Raw genomic sequence first — 20,223 nt, 5'->3', positions numbered from 1 at the left:
ACAGAATAAAAGGGGAAAGCCCTCTTTGAGAGCAAATAGGGAGGATAGACTAACTCTTTGAACCACACACCGTGCCTCAGCCTCAGCTGATTGTACGATCCCCCGACACACACACACACACATATACACACAACCACCTCCAGCCACATAAACTCACTTTGCTACTTCTGGCCGCCTGCCAGCAGCTGTCATTGCCTCTACAGTATGAGTTCTGCTGTCTCTATATCCACAGCAGGCTTGTACAAAATTAATCCAGTTCTTGAATTTGAATTTGGATTGAGATTGCAAACAGGAATTGCAATTCAAATTGCAATTGCAAAGTAAAATTGTAATTCCATGAAATTCTAATAAATTCATGATACATAATTGAGGGATATTTGACAACAAAGCTTTACAATATCGAGTACAAAATAAAGCTCATACACGTATGATTCTATAGGCTTTATACAAAAAATACTCTATCATAGAAAATGGGCTTTTTTTCTTTTTTTTTAACCACATATCGGTATTAATGACATTCCCTATAAAACAGATCGTTGAAATTGTAATAACTTTCAAATTGTGGAAAACAATATGACAGCACTTCATTTCCCAGAATACCTTGTTCTGTCCAAACGGGTTAGGGTTAGAAAAAAGAATCACAAAAACAAAAGCCCACTGTTTTGTGCTTCCATAGACAATAAAATGGGAAGTGGCTGCCTGGTACCCCAACTGAAAATACTGAATTAATTGTTCATCATCAGTGTGAGCTCCTGTATAAAACGTTAACCCAAAGCCAAAAAGGAAAGATAGCAGTAATTTTTACTGGCCATCAATCTGGGAAGGATTATAAGTTCATTTTCAAACTATTTTTAAAGTTTTCCGAACAATGTTTTTTTGACAATTACTCCAAAGTCCAGGTGTTCGGTCACAGTAGCATCATGTTTGGTGACAACCAAACACAGTCTTTCAGGACAAACACATCATATTAACTGCCAAGCACGGGGGTGGAGGGCTGATAATTTGGGCTTGTTTTGAAGCCACAGGACTAGTATACCTTGCAGTCACTGACCCGACCACGAACATGTCAACGTATTCTAGAGTCAGATGTGAGTCCATCTGTCTGACGGCTGATCTACAACAGAATGGTTGACTAAAGATATGGCTCAACAATAGAGACTTAATAACTGCTGAAGGGAAACTAGGCAAATCATTGCAGTTGAATGAAATAAGAAAACAATAGTCATCATAAGTCTGTTTTTAGTGGTTATACCACAGACTATGGTAGCAAAGACTTGCTGCAGGCCTGAAGAAGCCTCTGACCGAGAACACTCCATTGTTTCTATTACTGTGTTATGTAGAGAGTGTGCAGAGTTGCTCATTGTGTTTAACAACACGTGCAACATTATTCTCTGTAAAATCAACTCCAGCTGCTAAAGATGGTCTACGAGCTATTGATTAATGAGGTGTACTTAGTTTTTCACACACTACTTCTGCATGTTTTGGTTAAATTAATATTAAAACTGAATAATTTGTCACATGTTGTTGTCCAGCTGTGTGACATACAGGTGACATGTTAAGGTCTGCCTCCCTCTCACCTGCTAACTGCTGGGATAGACTAAGCAGTATAGAAAATTAATGAATGACTGAATGTCTTTATGCAAACTTACAGCTTTTTCCCTCCTTTTTCTACCTTAATACTGCACAAAATGAAAGCAGCTGAAAGCACAACTTAAACCAGAAAGCTGAGCTCTGGCTCTCATAAATGAAGGCTAATTGGATCTCAGTTGCATCTGCATTGTGGGTCTGGAGACAATCTTGACGGTACATTTTCTTATTGTCTGTTTTTACTTTTTTTCTTTTCTTTTCTTTTACTTCACTCACCAAATAATAATCTTCTGATTCTGCCATCCCATTTTGTGGAAAAACAGATGACCTCATGGAAATGAGCTGGTACCTTCTGAGTGGTGTTCTTTTTGACAGATAACATGTCTGATGACTGCAAGTTGAGCAGTATTTAGATGCAAGTTTATTCCCCTTAACAGCTCTTGCCGTGAGATTTCCCTAATTGATCCAATTTGCCTTTTTGAAGTCAGCACTTATTAAGTTTTATGTGGAAGATTTAACGGGGTGGAAGAGAGGATTTTGGAATCGAACAATCTAAACGAGTATGTTAATCAATGCACCTGAGTGTAATAAAAGAAAGCTGCATGTTCCAAGCATTTCCTGTTGTTTACAGCTGTTTGGCCATTCTAGCATCTGTATTTCACTCATGTTTCTAGCTTCTCAGCTTGACCTCCTTCCCCTAGTTTTCAGACAGTAGCATGGGATCACATAGATACAGTATATAACTGAGACGCCTTACCTCATCCACACCAGGTTTTTAGAGGAAATAATACTTTTACAAAATAAAACAAAAACAATCCCTCAGAGAATGGAATTCCTGCCAGCTGCAGAGTTAAACTCAGTGTATTCCTGTGTGAATTTACATTCTTCCTCTCTTTGTCTTACTTTTACTACGCAAGTGGTCACTCTATTCCCTGCTTTCTACTCCGGCTTCGTGACTCCAACCTTAATAAACTCAGCATTGCCTTTGACAATGTGTGACTTGAAAGCAGGAAATAATGGGCCCTAAACACTAAATCTTTACAGGTTATTGACCTGTGGCAAGGGAGGGAGAGTGCATGTGCATGTGAGGGGGCGTCTACCAGCTCCTGTCATGTTTTCTCTGCTCATGTGGCTGTTTTGCTCCATTTTGTCCTAAAAAGCAACACCAGAAGCGGAGGAACGACGTGACAGAGGAACAGTGGAAGGTTTTGTGATGTAGCAGGCAGGTTTCCACAGCATTTTAACACAAGTTAACATGAGATTAGGTGAATGCATCATGTGTCCACCACACAGGCTTTTAATGGGCCAGAGCTCTGTGTCTCCTGTTACACTAGTAAAAGTCCCACGACAGTCGTGGCTTCTGCTTTGGTTTCTACTTCTTCAGTATGTTTTTCCTGTTTTGCTGCAGAGGAAGGAAATAAAAAAAAAATCAGGGCAACAACAGTTTCTCTTGTTTTTATTTTGTGCCAATGCCTCAAACCTCTGCCCCCCACCAGCTTCCCTCAGCCGGCAAACTACAGCCAAAATGAGTTTTCCTGCCTCAGTCCAGCACACATCTTATCCAGTCTTCCACTATAAATGTATTTACAGCACTGTAAAGAGGATGTCAATTGCTGGATCAGCAACGATTTGCAGTGGTTGCAAGGTTAAGGGTTCAACTGCTGGTCAGTTTTAGGTTTGTCCATGCCCTTCGTCTTAGCACATGTAGAATAAAACTCATATTGAATGGAGAGCAACTCTCAGTCTGACCAAGCTATCTCACCAACAAAAAGGCCCAATTGTGAGGAAATTTGGTATTAATATTAATTATTCACAGAGAATAAAAGAAAATGTGTTGTTTCTGTTTTCATAACTAAGACCCCTAAAGATAAGATGGGAGCTTGAGAGAGTTATGTTTTTTATTCTTTCCTAACCTCAAGTAACTGTAATTGTCATCAGTAGAGACACCAGGTTAGAAGATTTTTTTGGTATTATTGGGGAAAAAAAGACTAAATATCAATTGTATGATCTGTTCAAATTTAAAGTAATCCATGAAGTACACTAAATCAAAACAAAGCATCATCTAACTGGACACAGTGTTAAACAGAGATGATACTGAGTCTGTTCTGTGATTGTTGGACAGGTGTAAGCAGTTTTTTGTTTCATGTCAGGCAGCGTTTGAAAACTGCGAAAGAGAAAAGAAGCTAGTTCAAACTTTTAATCTGACGGTGCGATTTCCTGGCTGTGAAGGAAATAAAGCTTAGAGTCGAGTTCTCTCAAGAGAACTGGGAGAGCAAGAAATGAGCACAGACAAAATGTTGCTGCAGCCTTTAACATGATGTTTGCAAGATAATACCTCTGAAAACACTGTGGCCTCACATTTATTTAACAGTCTTAACTAGAAAAACAAAGCTTTTCTCAGTCCATGTATGGGAATGTATAATCAATGGACAGATGGATTGTTTCTATAGCCTCTTATAATTTGGCTGGTTGTTCTTGTTGCTTCTCTGAGAGCAGGCTGTACATTAACTTCCTGCCCTACTAACCTCACTTGTTGGAAAGACCTTGAACTCAGGTAAATTGACTAGTTTAGAGCTATGAACTCAAAATTACACTTTGACATTTGTTTTGTTCATTGACAGGATCAACAATTACCACAGTTATGGATATTCAGTAGTGAAATCCACCTGTGTGTTTACGTATTGGAGTTTTGGTAATTAAACACTGCTGACCTGCTCTAATGTACAGGTTGGGTCATTTTTAAGAACAGATACAAAAACCAGATAAATATCTGCATATATGAAGATGCATAGCTTTTACATCTAAAGACTTGATCCTATTTCATCACAACAAAAAGACAGTTTTTACAGCTACACCATCTGACCCAGGACCCATTTACGGCTAATGCATTTCAGCAGCAGGTCATCCCCAGCTAAATCATATTTTTCCTACTTTGCATTTACTGCACGTCACTTTGAGTCAGCCCACTCTGCTTCTGGGAAGATCTATGATTCTGCAGAAGGGTCATATTTCTTAGTTTCATCCAACAACAGATTCAGTCTTCGACGGCTAGGATGCTAACATGGCACAGAACTCATTACGTCTTTAGTCCAGATGTTTTTGGATGGTAGTTCATGCCCCACATTTCAGCTATACCTAAAATTGGCAACAAACAATGGCAAAAGAAAGTACTTTTAAATGTATCTGTCAAAATATTTTAGGTTTTTAATTTCTGTCCTGACTTCCTGAGCTTGCACTCAGTGCATAGTGGTTTTGTATCCAGTGAGATGGCTTCCCCTTGTTGATACCCCTCCTACAAGACAATAAAAGTCAAGCCAAGTCAAAATGGTAGCAAAGTAGACAGATTGGTGGATGGGGCACCTTCAGGCCATTGTAACTGGCCAGTCAGAAACTTGACTGTTCGCTGGAACATCTCCCTAAATGTATAGGTTGCTCTTTCAAACATTTGGTCATTGTCCTGCAACATCGGTGTAACAGCCATTGGTCAGAAAGACAGCGCTCACGTGATTTTGTGTGCATGTGTGTGTTATTTGACTTGGGAAAACCTGGATCCTATTTTCTTATTTCAGCCCATCATCCACAGCAGTTCCCAGTCTTCATCTTAAACTTCACCCTAAAGTCACAAGCATGTCAGACCATTGGGCATCACAAACTGAAGCCATCAAGCAACAATAATCTTTATCCTACAGTGTAGCTTTGTGACATTTCCCTCAAAACCAACAAGCACTAAAAGTCAACAGATTACCAGATTTATTAGGAGTCTTTGCATTGTGACATCTAAATAAAATATTTGAGATATTTGTAAAGATATGCCAGACTGGTGCAGTGGTAGAGGAACTGAAACGCCAACCAAAGTGTTACATTTCAGATTAATTTTAAATAATTTATATTTCTTTGAGTCCATTATTTCAGTGCACTTTTGAGAGCAGGTTTCTTGATGTCTAGAAAGCTTGAAAGTAAGGAGAAAACAACTGCAGGAAAGGATGGAGCAGGAGGAATGACTGTGTGGACCGACATGCCCTCGATCTCCTGGGGGCAAAAGCTCTGGAAATGGCTCCGTCATTGAGAGAAAGCGAGGCAAAGGCAGAGGGAGAAATAAACAGTAGAAGAGAAGAGGGAACAGTGAGGGCAGGAAACTGTCTGTGACCTACTGGACAAACAAATTGGTTTGCAGACAAAATGGATTAAGAGGTTGAGCTCTTCTAAATATATAAATAAATAAAATAACAAAGGTGAATGATGTTGCAATGTGAACTCATCCATTTTGAGAGCTGAATTCAGAGGCTTTGTGTGGAAGTGTCTTGTGTGTTTTCCCTCTTATTCTGTGTGTGAGTGTGTCTATGTGTGTGCATGTGAACGCTCTGCAAGTCAATATTTGTCTGCTTTGCCACGTCCCCAGACATCCCATTCGGCGCAACAGACCGTAAAGCTGTCAAATGCGACCTGAATATTCTCTGTCTTCATCTGCTTCCTCCTTTTTCTCTCCCTCCCTCTTCCTCCTGCTCTCTCGCTTCCCTTTGATTTTCTTTTTTCCTCCTTTCCGTCGATAACAATATCATCGGGAGCAAACATGTTTCTGTGCTTTTGATGGCTTGTCCACCCCCCACCCCCTGTCCCCTGCCTATCTCCCATAGAAGAGTAAGATTATCTGTTCTTATCTATATCACAGTGTTTGCTCACACCATAAAGTCATTTCTGCCTGTGTGAGTCTCCGATATTTGTGAGAACTGCCGCATGTTCCTACAATATTGTCTGCATGGTACAGCTTTTTCCGTGTGCAGCTACTTTGTGTTTGCTAGGTACACTGTGTTGCATCCTGTACTCTGGTCCTATGAGATAGCTGTGTACTTGTACAGATCCTTCACTAATTTTAATTTATTCCATTAGCAGATGGGATTGCTTGGGTTACCATACCACTTATCTGACTGCTAACATTTCTATTCTAATTATACTTGCAACTATATTAGCTTTCCATAATGAGTAATAATACAGCTCATGATCCTTACCTATGGTCACGAGCTGTGGGTAGTGACCAAAAGAACGAGATTGTGAATACAAGCAGCCAAAATGAGTTTTCTCTGAAGGGTGGCTGGGCTCTCCCTTAGAGATTGGGTGAGAAGCTTGGTGATCTGGTAGGAGCTCAGAGTAGAGTCGCTGCTCCTCCAGATCGAGAGCAGCCAGATGTGGTGGCGGTGGTGAGGTGTTCCGGGCATGTCCACACTGGAGGGACCACTGGAGCGGGAAGTCTGGGCTTCCCTGCCTAGGCAGCTATCCCCTCAACTTTAGCTGCATTTAGAAAAATAGCAATGTGGCTCCTTCCCACGGAATTGTGTTGAGTTGTTGACACGTATGTAAAATTTCCCTGAGGGCTCTCCGAAGGGAGTAATGAAGTATTTCTATTCTATTCTATTGTATTCTATAAAACGAAATTCAACTGTAACTTGGCACAGTGTCCTGAAAGCAAAGGTTGTAAAGTGTGGTTTCTTGATCTTGGGACACTGCTGGGCAACAACAACTTTAGGAATGTACGTAACAAATGTCGTTCAACCATAAAAACCAGTCAGAATCATATTTTTAAGGCCAGAAAGTTACATAGTACTACATTATATGCTAATGCAGTTAGTCTGTTCTAAAATAAATACATTATCAAGTACATATTAGGCCTAAAAGAGTCACTTCCACCCAGGTTGTCTTTGATAGTTAAATCACCCACTTCTTGTCTGCTACTGTTTGTCACATTCTTCCTGGAAGACATTTAGATTTATCCCAGTGAAAAATGTATTTGCTAAATTGCGTGTTTGTGTGTGTAATGAAATGGTTGTCAAAATGACTTACAGTAAGGTGGATTTACCTCCTTTATATCCTTCAATGTAAATCCTAAGTTTCATGTGTGCAGCAGGACCTTTGTCATAATGTGTTGGCAGTGCCTTGTTCCATGCTCATCCATCCTCTGCGTGTGAGTATGTTTTATTATATTGAGAGACAGCCTGGCGCGGACCCAGACTTTCCGAGTCTTGATAAAAACGTGCCGGGAGCACGGCAGCATACACCTACTCCACGACAGAGTACAGGCAGTACCGCGGCCTGTCCTCTCCAGTTGGCAGCCTCTGTGCCGCTCCACCACTGATAAGAGCCTGGTGTAAATAAAACTGTACAGCCGAGCTCGTTATAACGCTGAAGGTGGAGCATGGGAGGGCGGGGGAATGAGAGGGACCGTGTGGTGTCTGTACTCATTGTTCTGACAGCATGTGTGTGTGTTCCCATGAATTTGTGTGTTTTGCTGTTTGTATGTGAACCAGATTGACTTTTAGATTCCGAGAAGCCTTTTTTTTGTTTTTGTTTTTTTGTTTTTTTTTTACCTATTTTTTTTGTTTTGTTTTGTTTTTCTGTCAATTTGGCCTTTGCCTGGTTTTGATTTTATGGTAATGATTAAAGCTGTAAACCCAGCGGAGACTGTGGAAATATCTTTTTTTTATGGCTGTGGGAAGAAATAAATAAATGAAAGTCCTCACAAGTGACGTGAAATCAGAATGTGTGTGTGGGGGGTGTAGTCAGAGGAATGTGTGTGTGTGTGTGTGTGTGTGTGTGTGTGTGTGTGTGTGTGTGTGTGTGTGTGTGTGTGTGTGTGTGTGTGTGGGTTTTTGCTGTTTTTTGGTACTGGGAGTACTTTCTTACGTAAGCCATTTATGCAGGCTCAGTGAACAGCCAGGCTATGTTTTTGTTGGTGACTGCTCTTGTCTGCCTCCCTCCCTCCATCACATACTCACATTCTGTCTTCATAATCTGCCTCTCTCCCGGCCTGTTTAGACTGTTAAGAACCACTGAGTGTGATATTGGTCAGCCATCGACAGATGCACTGTAATTAGCCTTTTTAATTTCCCATTTAGCCTGCCTGACTCCCGAGGACAGATCATTCAGCCACTTCCAGCAGAAATATGTGCACATAGAGTTTGTCCTGCCCTGAAGAACTCAAGCTGGGCTGGGATTTCACTGGGAGAAAATCAGAGCTTAAACTTTATTATGCCAAGCTGATCTGCATGTTTCTGTGAAGTTAAAAGAAAAAAGAATTCACCCCTGCCAATTACAGCGTAAGGCTTTGGAGGCTTCTCTGTAGTTCTCTAATGTTGGAAATCTCCTGCAGCCGAACAGTTGAGCAAATTTGTCAGGTTACTGTAAAGTGTTAATTTAAGTGTATGATGGGGAAACGTGTTGCTCAGGGCAGGTTTGGAAGCCAGATGGAAATCTCAACCTTTTACTAACAAAGTAGTGGAATTAACTTTGCTCAGGTACAATTTTAACAACAGTTTCTTAGGGATTTATATTGCAATTCTTTTAAACAATTTAATTGAAAATACAAATCTCAGTGTAGATTGTCTCAATCCGATCCTGAGCAGCAACGTCCCAACTGAAACAGAGGCATAGGTGAAGCTACAGACACATTCTCTGATTTTTCCTTCAAGCTAAAAGGTCGCCCCTTGTTGTATTGTAATGAGCTCATTCTTGTAGTTGAAAACAGTCAATATGTTGAGTGCTGACATGATCTTTATTCATGATCTTTACTCATTTAATTTTTCTCTTTATCATGACTACACTGGTGGTATACTTCATAGAAATCTGGCCATATGTCAGATAACTTATTAATAGCTGCATTTTTTCCCCAAACACAGTCTATTATTGATTGTGATTAAAGAGATTTTGCCCAAAGAAGAGTTTCACCCAGATATTGTGCTAAGAAAGTGAATTTCCACGTACTTTAGTTAATACAGTTTGGTCAAATAGCTGCTCTTTTATTTATGGCAGAGCCGTTTAGTTTTACATGTAAGGGACTTCCCAGAGTTGAATGTGTCGTTTTATGCATTACAGCAGGCTTATTCTCTTGGATCAGCTCTGTGTTTTGTTGAGCCATTCTTCTGTGTGGGAGCTCTTAGAAGTTTTTTCTATGTAATGGATGCTAAATAACGCCGTGGCATCTGATACAAGCGAGCAGGTGAAATCTGTAGATAATTTATTTTCAATGACTGTGCAACAGGAAACAGAAGATCTATGCATGACTTTGCAGTTTCCCAAAAGTAGATAAATAAATAATAATTAAGTTTGCATGCTCACAGCACCAGTAACACATTTAGCTGAGTGAATATTTGCATGTTTTGCAAAAAGAATTATTCGTGAAAGAAGAAACACATTTCCTTTATTTCAGGAGCAAATGTTTAATTCTCATGTCAACATGGTGGCCTAGTTTTTGTGTGTTGCTTAGAGCAAAGATGGGCTCTCTAACTCTGATGTTTAATTCTGTGATTGTCTTTGATGAAAGATTCTGTTTAGACTGTGCTTCCCCAAGGGGTAGCATCTGCTGCAAACTAAGCATACACTGTATTTTCCACCTATGAAAGAAAGTAGGCTGAGGCAGCAGTGACGGGATACAGTGACAGAAAGATATTAAATGATCCACGGGAGGCACAGAGAAGCAGGACGACTGCCCAAAACAAACAAGGCCTCTCTATGCCGCTGACATATTCTTCTGAATGAGAAGAGCTTCTGAATGGTGGCATTATGAGATCACATCGCTTGAACTGGGTGATGTGAGAGTGGGGAAGCTGAGTGGTGTGGCACCCAAATACACTCACTGGTCACTTTAAAAGGTACACATGTTCAGTTGCTTAATACTGATATCCAACCAGCCAATCACACTGCAGCATGTAGACACAGTGACGACCACTTCCTGAAGTTCAAACTGAGCATCAAAATGAGGAAGAAAGGGGATTTGGGTGACTTTGAGCTTGGCATGGTTGTTGGTTTGAGTATTTACTGGGATTTTCACACACAACAATCTCTAGGGTTTACAGAGAATGGTCTGAAGAAGAGAAAATATCCAGTGAGCAGCAGTAGTCTGGACCAGAATGCAGCAGAAGACCACACCAGGAGCCTCCTGTCAGCTAAGAACAGGAAACTGAGGCTACAATTCACACAGACTCCCCAACACTGGACAATAGAAGATGGAGAAACGTTACTGGTTTGATGAGTCTCCATTTCAGCTCCACATTCAGATGCTAGGCTCAGAATTTGGTAGAAACATCATGGAAACATGCAAAGCTTCATGCTGCTGGTGTAATGTGTGGGGGATTTTTTCTTGGCCCACTTTGGGCCCCTTAGTACCAACGTGGCCTGGTATAACCACCACAGCCTACCTGAGTATTGTTGTTGACCATGTCCATCCCTTTATGACCACAGTGTGGCATCTTCTGATGCTACTTCCAGCAGGATAATGCTCCATGTCACAAAGCTCAGATCATCTTCAACTGCTTTCTAAAACATGACAATGAGTTCACTGGACTACAATGGTCTCCACAGTCACCAGATCTCAGTCCAGTAGAGCAGCTTTGGTATGTGGTGGAACAGGAGATTTTCATCATGGATGCAGCGGACAAACCTGCAGCAACTGTGTGATGCTGTCATGTCAATAAGGAGCAAAACCTCTGAGGAAGGTTTCCACCACCTTGTTCCATCTATCACAGAAAGGATAACCCAAATACACTGTATTTATAAGCTGAACAAATATGAATGGCAAGATTGTGGAACAGTTTTTGCCACTGATGTGGGAGCTGTGTCGCATGACTGGGACCCAAGGTTGACTCGAGCTTCTTGCGCCGGCTGTACTGTTTGAGAAGAGCATTTTCACACAACAATCATTAAAAGTTGTTTGTCACTTTTGCTTTTCATTTTTACTTCAGGTCTGAGTTGATCTTCATGATTCAAAGCCAGAGTTTGCAGCAGTTTTAATCTCTGATGTTTATTTATATAGAAAGGCCTGCAGTACAGTAACAAATAATCCTAGGACTCCTTGATTAACTTATCAGAAATTAGAAAGTAAAAAATCTAATGCACAACCTTTGAATAAAATTATGTAAAATCATCCAACTTCCAGCAGTCAGCGTGAACTTTCCTGTTGCTGACATATTTTGCACTTACAGCCTCGGCAGAAATAACAATTTTCTGAAACAGTCCAACTTTAAAAAGCTGCAAAGCCCACTGAGAGGTTAGTGCTTCTCAGAGGTTAACAGTGAAGGAAAGCCTCTTTTAACGATGGGAAGCATGGCTCGCTCAGACGGATGGAGTTTACGCGTTATACTGAGCCGCGGTATCTGTCTTTGCTGCGGGGCTCTGTGGGAAGTTTGATTGGCAGGGAAGCCTCACTGGTTTGTTCTCTTTTACAGCCCTTTATGAAATAACTGCGCCACAGCGCACTGCAACAGCAGTTGTGCAATATTTCAGAGAGGGAAATGAAAAGGGAAGTGGTTTCAGTGGCATGCGGCACCTGATCACCACACCATCCCCTCCTCCAAACACACACACACAAACTCACGGTTGGTTGTGCAACTTGTATTATGTCAGCGAAAGTCTAAATCTGTGGCAATGACTCAGGATTCCCATTTGCACATTAAACTGGCTTTTTTTTTTTGTTGTTACTTTGATATTTTGGACTTTTTTTTAATGTTTTGGAAATATTTACATTTAGGACGAGATTCTCTGAGATTTTGGTTAGAGTGTGTGTTAATTAGTGCATACATAACAGAACAAACAGCATGAGTCTCCACTACTTGCGTTGCCTGGTCTTTTCCAGACTAACAAGTTCACTCTCTTGTGATCAAAGGAGGCCTCAAGATTTATCACTTTAATTTGGCAGTGAACATGGCTGATGGAGTCTGTTACCAAGCTGAGGGCCCCCTGTTAGCACTTAGCCGGCTAACTAGAGTGACGGGCATCTGGCTGGGTGGCTGCCTGGCGGTGTGCACCCTGAATTCTTGTGCTCCCACTTTTCCTCCCCCTTTTGCCCCACAGTGACCTCAGGCAGCTCCTTTTCTCCTTGAAGCAAGGCACCACGCAGACATTTCCTGACAATTTATGTACTAGTGCCACAAGCAGGGGCATGCCCTGCACTAAAATCCTATCCCTGGCCCATTTAGCACACGCCTCTTGGCCTCCCAGAAGACTGGTTATAGTGTTGTATCACTGTCTGTAAGGACCAATCATTACTTATAGTAACCATGCAAGCGTACCACACTTCTGTATTCTTTATGCTCTTATTGATTACTGGAATTATTTAGTCTTAATGATCTACAACTCATTTATATACAGGTAGTGGAAATCAGAAACACTGATGTGTTTTTCTCACCTTCTAGGCTGCCAGTCTTGTGTTTGTGTTTTTCTTTTTCTTACAGCTTAGTTTGAACAAAATTTGAAATAAACACGAAATTCAAAGCTAGATGTTGAATTCCAAATCAAGTTTGCTGATCTTTACAGACAAATCTCGATATTTTGTGGCAGAATAAAGCAGCCCATTCATACAAATTCAACCAACGATCTCATCTCTTTGTTTGCCACTATGTCATTAGCAGAGTCAAATTTGTATTCTTTCCTAACACCGATTCTCACATTACCTGGTGTGATTGCACTTTTTTTTTAAATCAGATTAGCAAACATTAGTTCATATTACTGAGGTCACCAGGATATTTTTCAGGCGCCCTCTGCTGGATTGCAAGGCAGACTATTTCTAAACGACTTGTACAGGAAGTAATTAAAAGTATGAAATGTTTTTATGCTAATGACATTTCTAGCACTTTATACTGTTTGTTATGAAATTAGTTGTATTTGGTTGAAGTCGGGCCTTTCCAGCTTGTGCTACTGTTCAGCTAATCATACAACACATTTCGCCACCCCCGATGGCTCTGAGGTTTTAGGGCTGCGTCTCTTTTTGTCTGCACTGAAGTTATATCCGTGTGTGCAAGCTGAGGCCCAGCAAACAGGTCTATCTGCAAGAATATAAAACACACATTCCTGTTTGATGCATCAGCTCTGAAGCAGTTATGGACCATAATTATTAAATTGGAACAAGTGGCATTTAAATTTCCTCCCATTTGAAGGGATGTTGAAAAAGTTAAAGCATTAGTTTACATTAATTTTCCTTTTAAAATCAGCCCAGCAGGTAGCTGCTTACAGGCTGCTTGGTGATGATGACAAGTACAGAGAAAAGAAAACACATTAAACCACAGAAGTGAACTTACTTTGAGCGTCGTTGTTTCCCTGTCAGTCGCACTTGACACATCCCAGGTTGAACGTGTGTGGTCATGAAAGTGTCCCAAGTGGTTGCTGCAAGGGAACTCAATCAACTGCAATCAATAGATGGAAGGAGTCCGGTGAAGTTCAGCTGAGCAGCTGTAGCGCATGGAAAAATAATTACAGATACAACAATGATGAATCAGAAGTTTAAGAAGCATCAGAGGCGCTATGTGATTAATGCAAATCAGGCATGTCAGTGGGGGTGGTGGGAGATTCTGTCTACAGCTCCTCTACATCTCTTGCTCTGCAAAGGTTAAGTGGATGCTTTTGTCTGCTAATTCAGCCATATGCTCTTCTGTGCATTTGACATCAGTGTGCCATACGCTAACACTGTAAAATATGGCTCTTGAATATGCAGCCAATTAAACTACATTGCTCAGCAGTTCCGTATATTAAGTCAATAGTTGCTAAATGTAAATCTGCTTTGTGATATTGCTAAATAATCCAGGATATGCAAGCTGTACAAGTCGAATTACAGTGGCTTATGATCTAGTCACGCTCACTTGTGCAGTATACCATCTTTTGCATAACTTGTTGCATAAGCACTGTACTGGCAGGCACACTCTGTCATGGACGGTCTGTGTCATTTCTGCTTTTGGTAAGGCTTATTACAGTACAGGCCGTTCCCTAATGTCACTGTGGTTGCAAAACCTCGCAAGCCATCTCTCCTTGCTTTTTTTTCCTGTCATCTAAGAATTGGCTTCCTGTTTTCATTGTGTTCTCGTTCTCTCTCTGGAGGTGTCGTAACCCAGGAGCCCGTGCCAAGAACAAACCGAGGTCTAGCCAGGAGAGATCGCTCCGTGCTTGCACTGGAAACAAATGCACACACCCACACATACATGCGTGCCTGTTTTGCACACACAGTATCCAGATGTTAGCAGAGCGTGTTTGTCTTTTTGATGTGTGATGTGTATGGCATGTACAGAGCTTGTTGCCAAGCCATAAAAAGTCATTTGCCTGAGATCTGATGTGCACTTCAATAGCACCCTGCATGTGCATTTTTCTTTTCTGATTCTCATACAAGATTGTACACATTCATAAAGTTTACACCAACATGGCAGTCCAGCCCAGTGCTTCAGGGCCGCATTCCTGCTGTACTTGGAGATGTACACACCAATAACTTAGTTATGCTAACTTAAGTGAATGAAATTTGTTGCAACATTTAAGCATACTTTGTCAATTTGACTTCACCCATATTTAGACCATCACTGTGGTAGCCATTAGCAGTGTAAGTTACTATATTTTTAGTTAGTTGCTTTCTATAAAGGCCACTTAAAGTTCTGAAAGTGCAATAAATGTGACAAAAATGTTCCAGTGTACCGCAACAAGGCTTCCTTCCACAGGTGATTTATTTAGTGTAGCTGTGCATTAAAAAGGAGAAAGAGTTAAACATGAATGTGTGTCTGCGTATTTGGATGTAAAGCAATGTTTCCTACAGCTACAGAAAAGATGTTAATAAAGTAAAGTATTTAAATGCGTGAATGGGTTGAACATTTGTGGGCAGCCTGACTGCATATTAAAGGGACATTGTATAAGAATTACTGCAATCCAACATTGGAATCGTTGATCACATTCTAATGTATAGCACATTCTAGCATCTCACTTTCTCAAACATGTACTGCTACAAGCCCCCGTATCTCAAGAAGCCTTGACAACACAGATGAAAGCATGTCATCCAATAGTTAATAGAGAATTCACTCAGGTGAAGAAGTTCCCTCTGGATCATAACTGGCCAGGGGGAAAACATCTGGTGGCCGGAAATTCACTGTTAGATATGGTTCCTCTGTGTTTTGACGAGGAAACTGTCCTCGACACAGCAGCGGCTTTTTGTTCCAGTAAAATCCAGCTCATAAGGCCTTCCCACCGACTTTCAGTCCAGCTTTACAGTGACTGAAAGCTGCCGTTTACTGTGACTATGAAAGCAACTGAAACCATGTAAACATACACTTCTGTACCAATGAGGCTGGTGTATTTTAGCAGAAACTACTGGTAACTATGGTAGCAAGCAACACTGGCTAACTATACCGAATGAAAAAAGTTAGCTTTAGGCTAATTTAAGCAGCGCTGTTGACTTACTTGTTGAGGAGAAAGCTGCAACTTCAGCATCCCTTTTAAAATCTTTCTCCTTCTTGACCTCCTTCTACCTGGGAGAATCTAGCTTCATGTTTTTCCTTTTTGTATGGTCTGGTCACAATGCTGTTTAAGCCCCTTTTTCTCTTTGCATATGCATATGCATGGTCCTGCATTTTTGTGATAGTAAGCCTCTCTTTTATTTTCTCTTTGCCTCTCACTGTGTGCTGGCTCGCAGGGAAAACACATAGTTGGTGCTATTTGTCCCTTGCCAACAGCTGTAGTTTCAAGATGGCAGACCGTCATGGAGCCGCCATACCTGCTTACCCGTCATATATATGAACAAATCTAAAATTTGTCGCTTAAGAGAATGTGTCAGATCATTTGCAGAGGTCATAATACACCAATGATAACACATATATAGACGCAGACATGGATTCTGGCCAGTAAACAACAGAAAATGTGAGTGAGGAACATCAACTGTACTAGCTACTTTAACCCTCAGGGTTCTGTGCTCCCACCAGCATTATCAGATCACATGATGCTCACAAAGCACCATAAAAAAATAAATAAATAAAAAACTGAATCGCTTCTGTCAACTTCTCTAGAAAATTCTAGTTTTGTTTGACACTGAAAGACCATGTGAAACCATAGATGTGATTGTTTTTATGTGATAAATATACCAGAGAGGTCTGATGTGGATCTGGTGGAGGCTTCAAACTCAGCAGACAGGTATTTAGCATCTGGAATGAGCTTGTGGTCAGAAGACAAAAGTAAGACGTCGCATCCTGGAAGTGGCGGTGAAGTGGCTCTGTGTCCTGCTGTGGACAGTAACTGCTCGGCAATCAACAACTGTGCCCCACTGTATGTGGTTTGAAATGTTTCTATGTAGTTTAATTAAATCTCATTTTACTTCTTATTTTACATTTACATGTATCTGGATTGCTGGGAATAGCAAAGCACTGATTTAGCTTTCAGTGGTGTAATTCTCTGTATAATTTAAAATTACAGTTGTATTTTGGAAATATTGAATGATTGATTTATTTTGAACATATATATATATATATATATTCAAAATAAATGCAAATAATGACCTGAGTTTTTTTCTGGTAAAATTTCTTCAGTCATATAAATCATGTATGGAGCAGGAGAATATTTATTACATTCTGTGCCTGAATCAATCAACTAATCAAACTACAGAGATAAATCACACATGCTATTAAAAAATATACCTTAAACTTCTACAAATAAAAAATAAAAGTGATCTCATTGAAGAAATTTGAGCAAATGTGAAGAATAAATAAAAATAAAAAATGCAGCATTCCTACCACTCTGACCTGTTTTAACCATTTATTTATTTATTTATTTATTTTAGAAAAGTCTGATAAAAATGCAGCAGATATTTAACCCCTTCAAACCACTTCTGGCCTTTTATTTATTTTATTTCTTTATGTCAGTTAATCTAGTTTATTTCTTTATTTGCTTTTATTTACTCTTATTTATGGGTTAGGGTTTCTATAATATTTATTATTAATCTTTATTAATTTACTGTTATTAATCTTTTTAACATTAAATTCTGCTTTATTTTGTTCCAGTCCTTTTCTCTTTTCAGATTCTTTCTCTGTATTTATTTATTTTATTATATATTTTTTTGTAAATACATTCAGCTGTTATACAGGGTTAGGTTGGTGCAAATGCAATGTTTGTTATAAAAGTGAACCTCTCACTTATTATAAATATGTGACTATTCAGCCAGAGACAGTCACTTCTGTGATATGCAAACAGTTCAGAAATTACATGAAATTCATTTATTTGTCACAAAATCACTAATTATTTTTGTGGATATTTGTGGGGATCATGGCTTCTTTATTTCTGGCTTCTTTTATCATTCAGATGTGTCTGCAATGAGCCATGCTATCATTGGTTTATTGGCTGGTGGTGTTAAAGATTTACCCATTGGGTTTATTTTGGCTGCTTCAAGGGCCTCAAATCCAAACATGACCTCCCAGTTAACTATTTGTCTTTACAAGATAAGTTCAAATCAAGACATCTTGAAATGCAGGTGTCTTGCTTAGTGTGTTATGGTTGCTCTTTTTTTTTTTTTTTTTTGTCCAAAGATATAAATAAAAATTGCTCCACATCTTAATTGAATTACAGTTTGTTTAATGGTTAAAATGCGGTCCATGTGTTGGACTATTTTCTAACCATACACTTGTTTCTTGTTGTCTAGCTGGTGAGAAGGCTATCGTGTGTGACCAGTGTGGCGCCCAGTTCCAGACAGAGGAATCCCTGGAGTCTCACAGACAGATCCACACTGGTATGAACACACACACAGTCAGACATAGCATCATGACTGTGGACATAAACAACAAGATTATGAGCTTCTCTGCAGCTTCAGTATGTTTGCACTGGCCGAATGTGCACAAAAAGTTCCAGCTGATTGCTCCCTCCCTGCCTACTGGCTTCTGGATGCTGGATTTAGAACAGCCAGCATATTCTGTATACAATAAAAACCTTTTAGAAAAGCAAGGAGATTGTCAAAATAGCCAGATGTGTTGGGAGGTCTCCCAGGCAACAACTGCAATCAGATCAAATTCAAAGTGAGAAAAATTGAGACCATGATGATTGAATTTCAGATCCCTCCTGTTTCACACTACCAGTCTGTTAGTGTATTTTCACCAATCAGGATGCATCATGGACAAGAGAGTTTAGGTAGCATGCAGAGGCTCATCCACCATCTCACCCAGCCCTCTCTGCCTAACTGGTGTTGTGGACCGACAGATAGATCGCCTCATCTTGGATTAGTCCCACTTGCCCTAAATCAAGACAGACCCAACAGTAATCAACAAACTGGGAAAACTTGGCAGGCCATCATTGTTTATCAGTGCTCAGCTATGAGGATGGGAAGACGAGGATGATGAAGGTGCCAAGATGTAAATGGGAAGCAGTAAATCCCCCTTCACCAGATGTGTGATGGCTCAGAGCAGTTTCACTGCTGGTTATGAACTCTTTAATTCTGGGGGAAGAGATTGTATAAAATTTTGTCCATTTTGTCCTGGAGATTCTGGCCATTGAACTTTTTCTAAACCCTTTTTGCTTTGACATGAACTGGTTTACAGATGCCCACTCCAGCCAGTAGGAAAGATGATGTAAAATATTGTCAATATGTGTATCAGCACAAGTACTGTTGGTCTAAAGCCGAACATTAAGACGCTAAGACTCTGTTCATGCTTTACACTCCCTTTCTCTGTGCTAGTGATCGAATTACAGCTTAAACATCAGTATTTTTTTATTGTCAAGTTTATTTAAAAAGCATATTTAAACAACTTTATTGGCCTGAGCACTGCATGTTAAAAATCAGTAAATGAAGAAACACAAATATCGGAAATAAGAATAAGACCATTAATTCATTTTAGTTTAATACAGTAACAGAAATATGTTTTGAAAGTGTTTTTGTTGTTTTGTTTTTTGTTTTTTTTGTTTGTTTCTTTTTGTTTGTTTGTTTGTTTGTTTTTTGCATCACAACTTCAAATTTATATGGATAATTCTGCATGTGATTGATGTAAAAAAAAAAAGTCATTTAAAAATATTTTACAAATTCAAATGAAAAAATCTAAAGAAATTAAGATCATCCCCACAGTGAAGCATGGTGATGGCAGCATCATGCTGTGGGGATGCTTTTTATCAGTAGGGACTGGGAAACTGGTGAGAACAGATGCTGTGATGCATCGAGCCAAATACAGGGAGAATCACGAAGAAAACCTGCTTTAGTTCAGCTTCCAGTAGGACAGTGACCCTAAGAGGTTTAAATGTGTTGAATGGCCTCGTCAAACTGAGAATCTGTAGCATGGCTTAAAGATTGCCTTACATCAGCAGAACCTGTCCAGCTTGGAGAAGCTGGAGCAATTTTGCTTTAAAGTATTGGCAAATATCCAAAAGGCTTGATATGCAGAGATCACAGACACGAACTCTGTAAGACCTGCAGCCGTAATTGCTTCATAAGGTGGCTTCACAAAGTACTGACTTTGGGAACAGAGGCAAATACATATGCATGCGCTTTACATTTCTTTTTAAAAGTGGATCATTTGAGATCCCTGATTACGCTTATTGCGCACATGTGGATACTTTGGCTAATGGGTGTGTCCGAGGAAAGGTCAGGGGATCACCAGCTAACCAATCAACATCACCATCCTTCAGCCTCACTCAAGCATGTCAAACAAAATGAGATGAGGGACAGGAGCAGGCTGTCAGGCCAGAAACATTTCTCCAAAATAGCCACACATAATCATCATCTTGTGTTTTGTCCTTCATCTGAAGCTACAACCCTCAGGCTTCCACTGAGTGGCTCCACTTATTCTCCACACACCCTTCCTCAACATTGACAGGGGAAGGTGGGGTGGTGTAGTCAGGATTTAGGGGTGGGGGGCTAACCCTGAGGGGCATGCCCTTAGC

At 40.2% G+C, this 20,223-nt stretch overlaps 1 protein-coding gene across 3 annotated transcripts in view; it reads left to right on the top strand.

The window, feature by feature from the left end:
- zbtb16a (zinc finger and BTB domain containing 16a) overlaps positions 1-20,223 on the top strand; it is a 157,438-nt gene that overhangs the window by 76,897 nt on the left and 60,318 nt on the right. For all 3 annotated transcript variants that reach the window (XM_042007706.1, XM_042007707.1, XM_042007705.1), the window contains exon 4: positions 18,002-18,088. In XM_042007706.1, the coding sequence (XP_041863640.1) occupies positions 18,002-18,088 (87 nt within the window). The remainder of the gene's footprint in view (positions 1-18,001; positions 18,089-20,223) is intronic.

Source organism: Melanotaenia boesemani, chromosome 15, assembly GCF_017639745.1.
Source record: "Melanotaenia boesemani isolate fMelBoe1 chromosome 15, fMelBoe1.pri, whole genome shotgun sequence".
Taxonomy (NCBI): Eukaryota; Metazoa; Chordata; class Actinopteri; order Atheriniformes; family Melanotaeniidae; genus Melanotaenia; species Melanotaenia boesemani.
This window is presented reverse-complemented; position numbering and strand designations above follow the sequence as displayed.